Source organism: Apodemus sylvaticus, chromosome 3 (genome assembly GCF_947179515.1).
Source record: "Apodemus sylvaticus chromosome 3, mApoSyl1.1, whole genome shotgun sequence".
NCBI lineage: Eukaryota > Metazoa > Chordata > Mammalia > Rodentia > Muridae > Apodemus > Apodemus sylvaticus.
In genome coordinates, this window is record NC_067474.1 from 146,467,374 (window position 1) to 146,478,454 (window position 11,081).

The window sequence follows — 11,081 nt, forward strand, 5'->3', positions numbered from 1 at the left end:
AAGGCAACACACCACTGGGTGGTGGTGGCGCAAGCCTGTAATCCCAGTACTCTGGGAGGCAGAGGCAGGCAGATTTCTGAGTTCGAGGCCAGCCTGATCTACAGAGTGAGTTCCAGGACAGCCAGGGCTATACCAAGAAACCCTGTCTCCAAAAAACCAAATCCAAAAAACCAAAAACAAACAAACAAACAAACAAACAAGGCAAAACACCAACGCACACGAAATAGAAATAAAAATTAAAGAAGAAAAAGCTGAGCAGTGGTGGCACATGCCTTTAATACCAGCATTTGGGAGGTGGAAGCAAGCAGAAGGGCTATACAGCCAAAAAAAAAAAAAAAAAAAAACCTAACAAAACACCACCCCCAAAACATTAAAAAACATTGTATCTCAATTGTATCTCATTGCGGACAACTAAGGACGCTCAGAGCTGAGATGTAATGTTCAGCGGGGATGAGCCCTAATTGGTTATCCAATACCCAGTGGTTAGTTCTGAAATCATATGCATACAAATAATGCTAAATGGACTGAGCAGGTTGTATTTATATATTTATGTATCTGTAATATATTTAACAATAACTAAGAAAAAGGTCCTAAAACTTGAGAGGAAGGAGGGAGTATTAGAGGCTGAAGAGAGGAAAGGGTATAATTGTATCTTAACTTAAACTTGTTTGATTTTTCTGAAACAGGGTTTCTCTTTGCAAGGCTGGCTGTTCTGGACCTCACTATGGAATTCACCAGGCTGACCTAGAACTCAGAGACCCACCTACCTCTGCCTCCTGAGTGCTGGGATTAAAGATGTGCATCACCACTTGCCTAACCCAATTTAAAATATTTTTAAATAAAAAATAAACTTTGAATTTTTTAAAAAAGAATTTCATTTTGGTGTAGTGACACATGCTTCTAATTCCAGCACTCAGAAGATACAGGCAAGAGGACCAGGAGTCCAGGCCAATCTTACTGCATAGTGAGTCCAAGGAACTTTTATCTCAAAACAAATAAAAGCCAAGTGGGGTGGCTTGAATCGGCACTCAGGAGGCAGAAGCGGGCTGATAGCTGTGAGTTCAAGGCCAGTCAGAACAGAGCCCCAAGCCATCCAGGCCTACACAGTGAGAGCCTGTCTCAAACAAACAAAACGAGAAAGCTCTTTTCTCTCAAGTACCTCATTCAGTTGCTGTCTCTGCTGGAGCGGTTATTGCCATCAAGAAAGATAGAGAAATGAACACCTAAAGAGAAAAGCTTGCCAAGATCATTCAGCGAGCCCAGAACAAGACAGCCAGCAGTGCCCTAGCTCTAAAGACCGGCAGCGTACTATTTCACCCTTTATTTTCATCCTAGTTTATAGGTGTTTTGCCTGTTTACCAAGTGTGTGCTGTGCAGAGGCCAGAGAGAGCAATGGATTTCCTGGTACTAGAGATACAGAGAGTTGTGAGCTGCCAGGTGGATACTAGGTATCAAACCTGAGTCCTCTTAGAAAACCAGCCCATGCTTGTAACCACTGAGCCATCTCTCCAGCCCAGGAAACACCACTAAATGTATCTCCTGATTACTAACATAGCTTTTCCAGTATCCTGTCTAAGGAAGGTATCCTTGCTGGCAGGCAGGAGTATTTTTTGTAAAGATTTATTTATTTATTTTATGTATATGTGTACACAGTAACTGTACAGATGGTTGTGACCCTTCATGTGGTTGCTGGGATTTGAACTCAGAACCTTCAGAAAAGCAGTCAGTGCTCTTAACCGCTGAGCCATCTCTCCAGCCCAGGAATAGTTTCATCAATGAAAGATACATCTCATTCATTATGTACTGTAAGATATAAGATGAAAAAAACTCCTCTCAAAAAAAAGTTACATTTCACCATTATGAGATAATAAATTAGGTTAGCAAGAGCCAGCCTTAAAATCCCAAACAGCTCTGGCCATTGACAGTTTCAGTACTATTACATTCCTAAGTATTTCCTTACCGTGACCAGGCCACTAGAACTTCAGCAGAGAAAAAGAACTGACTGCCTATAGGGGAGAGAAACATGGGTACAAAGATAATCTTTTGTAATGTTGCATTATGTATGTATGCACTAAAGGGCAATGTGAATTGTAACCTCTGGAATTGAAGATGTCGCAGGCATGTGCTTTGGTGCGCAACTAGTCTAGCACTTGAGGAGGCAGAAGCAAGAGAATCAGGAATTCCAAGTGTTCCTCAGCTACACAGAGAGTTCAGGGCCAGCCTAGGCTATCTCACCTCCTCTTCCAGCACACCCCTAAAAAGGTCTCTATAAAAAGGTGTCATCCAAATAAAGACCAAAGAAACATATTGAATGTCTCTGGAAAAGCTGTGAAAAGCAAAGAATGAGAGGCCTGAAGGCTGCAAGGCCGCTCAGCATTGCCAGCAGCGAGGAACTACAGGAGGAGACAGTGCTGGGTAAAACCAGGCAGGCACCGAAGAGGCTGGGTTTACTCAAGTAGAACTGGAAGCGACTAGAGGGGTTCAAGCAGAGCATAGCATGACCGACCTCTAAGCCACTGTGATCCACCAAGACACTACCTGCCATGTGCATGGTCCACCTGTGTCATGTCCTGAGTGCTAACTCCCACACAGACACATCTGGAGCCGTGCAGTGACAGCACCATCTCCTCCCTTATGCCATAAACTCTGCTTTCTAGACTTACACAAACTTCTCCCAACTCCCACTTATGTAGGAAATTGCTCACTCTAATTTTAATTTTAAAATTGCATTACATTGTCATTTATTCCTGGGGAGGCAGCTTGTGTGTGCATCATGTGGAGTCCATAGGACAGCTCAGACACATCAGTCTTCTCTTTCCACCATGCGTGTTCTGGAAATGAACTCAGGTCGTCAGGCCTGGGAGCACAAACCTCTATCCACTGAGGGATCTACTCACAGCCCTAACCATGGTGAGGCACACCTTTAGTGCCAGCACTTGGAAGGCAGAGACAGGCAGATCTCTTTTGAGCTTGAGGCTAATCTGGTATACAAATCTAGTTCTGGGACAGCCAGAGCTACCCTGTCTCAACAAAACAAAACAAAACAAACCAGAACTGTTGGGGGCCCAGGAGTGTGGAAGGAGAGAGCAGACCCCTTCACATCCATATGTGCATATACTGCAGCTGGCATCCCTCTCACACAAACACAATAAAAGAGTAACAAAAAACTTTATGTAAGAAATGTTAGAATAGTCCATATTGGATAAATAAAGAAACAAAGTCTAACTCTTCAAGGTTGGTGACAGAGGCAAGAAAGGATCCCTAAAGTATGTCCCTCTGACCTGGGCCCACTTGATTCTTAGAGGAAGAAGAGGACAAGAAAACCACAGCAGTTTACCTTCTTTCGATCGTCCTTCCTGTCGAATGCACACTGCTGCTTGCACTGCTCACAGGAATATGGGGGTCCATACTTCTTCTCTGAGTTTGTGCAGCGCTGGCATTTATTCCCAATAAATGCAGCGATTATGTTGCAATACTGACAAGGCTTAGGCTTCAGACAGAAAAAAAAGGCAAAGTAAGTATATCATAAACTCCTGGCCCATTTTTACTGCAATGATCCTACTTTGTAGTACATGACACATGGTAAATGTGTTCCCAACATCACCCATTTGCCCCACAGTGCTCAAATGGAGCCCCATTCTTAGCACTTAAAAAAGATAACACCCCAGGGCTGGGGAGATGGCTCAGTGGTTAAGAGTGCCGACTGCTCTTCTGAAGCTCCTGAGTTCAAATCCCAGCAGCCACATGGTGGGGTAAAACCATGATGTCCTCTCCTGGGGTGTCTGAAGATAGCTACAGTGTACTTATTCATAATAAATAAATAAATAAATAAATAAATAAATAAATAAATAAATCTATCTATCTATCTTAAAAAAAAAAGTAACACCTTGGGGCTGGAGAGATGGCTCAGCGGTTAAGAGCACTGACTGTTCTTCTAGAAGTCCTGAGTTCAATTCCCAGCAACCACATGGTGGCTCACAGCCATCTGTAATGAAATCTGATGCCCTCTTCTGGTGAGTCTGAAGAGAGCAACTGTGTACTTACATACATAAAATAAACCTTTAAGATCGGTGCACGCCTTTAATCCCAGCACTTGGGAGGCAGAGGCAGGCAGATTTCTGAGTTCAAGGCCAGCCTGGTCTACAGAGTGAGTTCCAGGGCTACATAGAGAAACCCTGTCTTGGAAAAAAAACATTAAAAAAAAAAAAGTAACACCCCCCTCCCATATGGTTATTTTAAATAAATAAAATAACAAATAACTAAAACCCACTAGAATCCATGATGAAACTTCAACAAAAAAATCCAATACAACATAGTTGAGTTTGAGGCCAACTTGGGTTACAAGAATCTTTATCTCAAAATAAAAACAAAAACAGGCCAAGTATGGTGGTGAACATTTAATTCCAGGAATCAGAATACAGACATAGGTGGACTTCTGAGTTTGAGGCTAGCCTAGTCTACAGAGTGAGTTTTAGGACACCAGGTCTCACCTAGTGAGACCCTGACTCAAAACAAAATACCTCAAAACCAGCCAGAACCCACAAAGGCAGAAGAGAACTAACTCCACAATGCTTACTTTCGACATTCACATGCACACTGTGTCGACAAATATTCAGGAAGGAAGGAAGGAAGGCAGGAAAGGGAGGAGGGAGAGGAAGGAAAAATGGGAAGGTGAAGTTTTGTGTGTGTGTGTGGTGTGTGTGTGTGTGTGTGTGTGTGTGTGTGTGTGTGTGTGATTTTAAAACTATTTTCCATGTATGGATGTCTGCAAGTCTGAGTATGCATTACATGTGCACACTGCCTGAAGATGCTAGAAGGGGGCTTCAGGACCCCGAGAAATGGAGTTCCAGATGACTGTGAGCCACCATGTAGATGCTGGGAACTGAACCCAGGTGCTCTGGGAACAAGTATTCTCACCACTCAACCATCCTCAAGTCCTGGAAGGTTAAATTCTAAAAGCGCTAAGAATTCATTCCTGTTAGGATTTAGTTCAGAGAAATCCTACTCACCGTTCCATACAACTGTACATTCTGAGCACACTTCTTGCATATTGTATTGGTTTTACTGTTAAAAGAAAAAAATGAAACACAAGACTTTAAGATCATCTGAAAAACGTATTCCTCTTAAAACCAAGGAATTTGTCACTGCTTAGGTGCTAGGGGACAGCTGACATAGCCTGGACATTCAGTAAACTAATAATGACAACTTGTTTAAATAGAATCAGTTACTTCAGATAATGCTCCACGTCCCACCTCCCACACCCCGGGTTTGGAACTTCAGTCACGTGGCCCATGCTGGCCTCAAACCCACTAATGTAGTTGAGAATGAACGGCTTTGACCTCCTGTTGCTACGACCACAGATGTGAGACCACCATGCCCAGCTTTAATTACTGCATCTTTAAGTATCCTTAAATAAAGCTACCATGTATATAGAAAAGACCCTCAAAATATGAAACAAAATACCAGAAAAGAAATTCTCTGCTGGGCAGTGGTGGCACCTGCCTTTACTCCCAGCACTTGTGAGACAGAGGCAGGTGGACTTCTGAGTTCGAGGCCCACCTGGTCTACAGCGTGAGTTCCAGGACAGCCAGGCTCAGGGCCACACAGAGAAACCTTGAAACCCTGTCTCGAAAAACCAAAAAAAGAAAGAAAGAAAGAAAGAAAGAAAGAGAGAGAGAGAGAGAGAGAGAGAGAGAGAGAGAGAGAGAGAGAGAAAGAAAGAAAGAAAGAAAGAAAGAAAGAAAGAAAGAAAGAAAGAAAGAAAGAAAGAAAGAAAGAAAAATTCTCTTGGCTTCGATGAGCACCCGAGAAATCAAAGGTGAGGAGTAAGATGTGCGTCTGCAGCGTGAACTCCGGACTAACCACATCATCTTACTTTTGGTAGTCTGCCTGGAGCTCACTATGGAAACCAGGCTTGCTTCTCCAGTGCTGCAATTAAAGGCCTGCTGCTGTGTGTGTGTGTGTGTGGGGGGGGGGGTTCTGTTGTTTTTGTGAGACAGGGGCTCTCTCTCCTGAGTGCTCTGCTAGCCTTATCAAATGTTTAAAGTCACTTGTTAATTACTTTTCAGTTTCTTGATCATTTGAACATAGTTATCTTCGTTTAACTGAGAAAGGTCTCACCAGTCCCTGGGCTTACAGACCTGTGCCACCATGCTGAGCTCAACACTTCTTTCTCAAAGTGGCAGAAAACTGCTCTAGTAAAATAAAAATCTAAGCAGTGCCAGGCGATGGTGGCCCACACCTTTAATGGCAGTATTTGGGAGACAGAGGCAAGTGGATTTCTGAGTTTGAGGCCAGCCTGGTCTACAGAGTGAGTTCCAGGACAGCTAGGGCTACACAGAGAAACCCTGTCTCGAAAAAAACCAAACACCAAAAAAAAAAAAAAAAAAAAAAAAAACCAAAAAATCTAAGCAGCAATGGGTAACATATAGGAAATAATGTTTATACTATATACCCATTAACATACAAGTAACTACATTATTTGTATAAAATGTAGTTGACTATGTATCTGTAAGATTTAGCTTGTCGTGATGGTGGATGCCTTTGACCTCAGCACTGTGGCGGCAGAGGTGGGTGGATCTCCTGAGCATGAGACCATCCTAAGACGGGAGAGATGCTGTGGATGAGAACGTCCTCGTTTCCAGAGGACCAGAGTTCAGCCCTAGCATCCTGGCTGCAGGCTGACTGCCACGGTCACTCCAGTTAAACCAGCTTCTGATGCCTCTAAGCTTCTATCAGCAACCCAGCTCACAAACGCACTTAACAATAAAAATAAAACTTAGAAAAAGACTATCTAGTCTACATAGTAAAACCTCATCCAAAAAAAAAAAAAAAGGATGCTACAATATAATTAATTACAGTCCTGTGTATACATGGAATATAAGCAGAAACTTTAAGAGAAAAAAATTAATTTACATTTTTAGTTTATTTTTTGTTTTTGGAGAAAAGGTTTTTCTGTGTAGCCCCGGCAATCCTAGAACTCACTATGTAGACCAGGATGGCCTCAAATTCAGAGGTCAGCCTGTCTCTGCCTCCTGAGGGCTGGGGATAAAAACATGTGCCAACACCACCTGGCTACATTTTTATTTATTTATTTATTTTAAAGATTTATTTATTATCTATAAGTACACAGCAGCTGTCTTCAGACACACCAAAAGAGGGCATCAGATCTCATTACAGATGGTTGTGAGCCACCATGTGGTTGCTGGGATTTGAACTCAGGACCTCTGGAAGAGCAGTCAGTGCTCTTAACCACTGAGCCATCTCTCTAGCCCCCTATATTTTTATTTTTTAAGACATGATTTCACTGTGTAATGTGTAAATCTACCAGGTCTTGAACTTCCACTCTGAGACTAGATTGTTTCCCAGTCTACAATTAAAGGAGCACTGATACTTTTGTATAAGACTTTATAAGAGAGACATGATTTCTATATATAGCCCTGGTTGTCCAGGAGCTGGCTGTGTTGACAAGGCTGGCCTTGAACCCAAGAGATCTTCCTGCCTCTGCCTCCTTTGTGCCACGTGCCTGGCACATTTTTTTAAGTGTACTATTTGTTTAAAATGGTGTCCTGTACAACTCTCTTCAGGTGCCCCTGGAGACCAGAGGCATCAGATGCCCTGGAACTGAAGTCACAAGGAATCTACAATGACTGCCTGGCTTGAACTCCGGTCCTCAGAGCAGTTAACTTAAGCACTTGGCCATCTCTCTAGCCCACAGGGCTGCTGGTATTAAAGAAGTGACCACGCCCAGAGCTGTTTATGTTTCCCAAGGCAGAGGTGGTGGTTCACTCTTTTAAACCCAGCCCTAGGGAGGCTGAAGATAAAGAAGGTCTCAAATTGAAAGCTAGCCAGGACTACCTGCTCAGCACAAACAAACAAAAGAGCAAGAACAACTACAAACAAAAGAGCTAAAGAAAACAAAAACTCCTCTCTGGGTCAAGCAGAACTATACCTCTCCTGCTGGTACTCAGTCCTGCAGTAGGTGCACTTGACAACAGGGTGGGCAATCCGGCATTCCTGAAAGGAAAGGAGATCATTTGAAAAGGAAGTGGGGAGCAGAGAGAGTTTCCAGTAAGAAGCACAGACTTGGAATAATAATTGTTGGAGGCCTGGGTGACTCATTTAACTCTCTGGACCTTCCTAACTCCTCCTCTATCTGTGCATCACTTCCCTGCTGTGGATGTGGGAGTAGGAATCTGTATGAACTACTCATAAACTTTAAAACAAATATATCATGAGTAAGCTCTAGATTGGTGGTTAGATCTCTATAGAGTCCAGCTCTAGAGTCAGGGCTGGTTCTTCTGCCATTGTGGGATACAGGGAAGGATACTTTGTGATATGAAGGCAAAAGATTAATACCGAGGATTACTTGCGATATGAAGGGAAAAGATTAAAGCTGTTTTGATTATAGAACTTCCTTTAAAAAACAAAACAAAACAAAAATCATACAGTCTTAGGTCGAACAGCAGTAGACTTCCCAGCATTTGGGAGACAGAGGTAGTCAGATCTACAAGTTATAAGACCCTGCCTCGAAAACAACAAAATACTTAGATCGTAGTTTTTCTGTCCAAAGGGGCCCTTAAAAACTATCTTTCAGACTTAGTAAACCTAAGTGGCTGAAGGAAAAATATGGGCATCTTTTTTTAGGGGGTAGGGGGAGGGAGGTGAGCTACACACACAGGACACACACATACACACACTCTGAATCTCAAACATCCGAGGATTTGTCAACGGCGACTTCGCACGAGCTGGGCGACATAACTGTTGCTCTCATTCTCTTGAACAGACGAGGTGGGACGAAGGAATAAATAAAATCGTTGGCATTTCAGGGGTTAAAAAATGCTTAGGGAGGGGCAGAAGGCTACCAACTAGATGCTAAAAAGTCATCCTGTTCATCATGTGTTCCAAGTCTATGTTGGGGTACTTTTTTCATTTTCCTAATAAAGCTTTGCCACCTCTAACTCTGAGATTGGCTGAAAAGTGCCCACGAAGTGTCCAAGTTCGAGACACTCCTCACAGGCAGCACCTGACTCCGGGGTTCAATCTCAGCCAGAACAGGGGAATCTCTGGGCCCTCATTCTACACTCAAGACGACCACGGTAGGGGAGAAGGCGGTCCAAGGGAATCTTCCTGGGGGCCAGTCGGGGACAAACGGGGGACTCGCTGTCCCCTCCCGCGACCTCACCAGGTCGGAGAAGAAAACCCCGCCGTTGCTAAGCACCAGGACACGCCGGCTGCCAGGGCCTGGACTCGGCCCGGGGCTCCTCCACGTGCCCTGCAGTCCTCTGCGGGCCCGGCGCAGCTCCTCGGCAAAACGGGCCGGCCACACCCTGCCCGAGGGGACCCCGACGGCCGTCCTCGTAGGACCGAGAGTTCCGAGCCGCGCCCGGAGCGTCCCCAGCTCCCGGCCGCCGCCCCAGCCCGCGCACCTTGCACAGCTGCTGCCCCTGAGACAGCGCCTCGAAGGGGAAGCGCTGGTGGCACTTGGTGCAGGCGTAGAGCGCCGCCATGTCCGGCCCGGGCCGTTCTCGCTGCCGCCCCTCCCGCCGGCCCGCCGCTTTATCTGACAGTCTCAGGCACAACCTGGCGGCGGCGGCCGGCCCGCGGGCTGCGGAGGGCGGGCGGGCGAGGGCGGGCCGCTGGCGCGGGGGCGGGCTCTCCGGTGCTCAGAGGCCGTTCGCTGGTTCGCGTGGACGTCGATCACGCGGGAGGGGGCGGAACGTGGATTTCCCCACGTCTCTGATTCGGTCTGGATTGAACTACGCCACTATGACGCTCGGGGCCGCGATTATGTAAAGCGCAGTCACGCGGGGGCGCCGCCTGAAAAGAGCGTCTTCCGAGTGGGATAGCGGAAGCCCTCGGGCTCCGCCCACCTGCCCGCTGTGGCCCCGCCCACGCTCCACCTCTCCCGGGGCCGCGGGCGCATCAGTGCTTCTCGCGATACTGGATGAAGTTGTGATGTTTGGGTTGCTATGGTGCTTCCTGCTATTCGAAGGAGAGAGGAATTGGGGTGACAGTGGGGCAACATCGGATTCGAACTACGAGACCATCCGGAATTTGAACCCACTGGGCAACCAAGGAGGAAGGTCTATCCTTGGGAGCAGGCGGAGGGAAAAACAGGGTATTAAATGAGTGTCCTCTATTAGTTGGAGAGATGGCTCCTAATGCTGCTTTTGCAGAGTTTGGTTCCCAGCACCCACATCTGGAGGCTCAAATCGCCTGTCACTCCAGCCGCAGGGGAACCCCTGATGCCTCTGAACTCAGGAGGCATCTACACTCACGTGCACTTACAGCCACTTGCAGAATAAGATGTAATAAAGATTTGGGGTCATGCACACGTGGCCTCTGTACATACACAGCCTACCGATCTCAAGAGTACCATGGCGCCTCTGTGTTCCTATTGCTTCTAATTCTGGCTTCAGAACTCTACTGTTTTACCATTTTACAACCGGACCCCATTACAGATGGTTGTGAGCCACCATGTGGTTGCTGGGAATTGAACTCAGAAACCCTGGAAGAGCAGCCAGTGCTCTTAACAGCTGAGCCATCTCCCCAGCCCTGCCTACTGTTTTCATCAGGCTATGCTTTTCATAATATCTCCTGGCAATGTCCTTTTGTTGTCATCTCTGTCTCTTCCTCACTTAATATGGAGCTAATTGATCTATCCGTTCACCACTACCTAGTGTGTGTGAGACTTTGGGTTTGACTTGATTTCCAGAACTGGAGAAAGAAAAAGAGGTAGGATATAGGAAGGAAAGGAAAAGAAGATATCAATGATCATTCATACAGTAAACCTTTTTTTAAAGTTATTTTTACTTTTAAGTGTGTGAGTGTGTGTGTGTGTGTGTGTGTGTGTGTGTGTGTTTACACATGAATACAGTGCCTATCGAGGCTTGACGGAGTCCCCTGGGGCTGGAGTTACAGGCAGTTTTAAGCTGCCTGGCATGAGTGCTAGATACCAGAATTAGATTCCTCTGTACAAGCGGTAGGTACTCTTAACCACCGAGCCACCTCTCCATCTCTCAAGCCATCTCCTTGAATACCTGTATTTACTATGTGATGATTCTGGCTTAGGCACACAG

At 45.6% G+C, this 11,081-nt stretch overlaps 1 protein-coding gene across 2 annotated transcripts in view; it reads right to left on the reverse strand.

Moving 5' to 3' along the window:
- Window positions 1-9,799, reverse strand: part of Fam76a (family with sequence similarity 76 member A) — a 28,435-nt gene extending 18,636 nt beyond the window's left edge. Inside the window, exons 1-4 of one of the 2 annotated variants that reach the window (XM_052177611.1) lie at window positions 9,429-9,799; window positions 7,952-8,016; window positions 5,010-5,064; window positions 3,338-3,490 (exon numbers count right to left, since the gene is read on the reverse strand). In XM_052177611.1, coding sequence (XP_052033571.1) covers window positions 3,338-3,490; window positions 5,010-5,064; window positions 7,952-8,016; window positions 9,429-9,509 — 354 coding nt within the window. In that variant the 5' untranslated portion in view covers window positions 9,510-9,799. The remainder of the gene's footprint in view (window positions 1-3,337; window positions 3,491-5,009; window positions 5,065-7,951; window positions 8,017-9,428) is intronic. The other variant, XM_052177610.1, reaches the window with a different exon arrangement.
- Window positions 9,800-11,081: the final 1,282 nt, after the last annotated feature.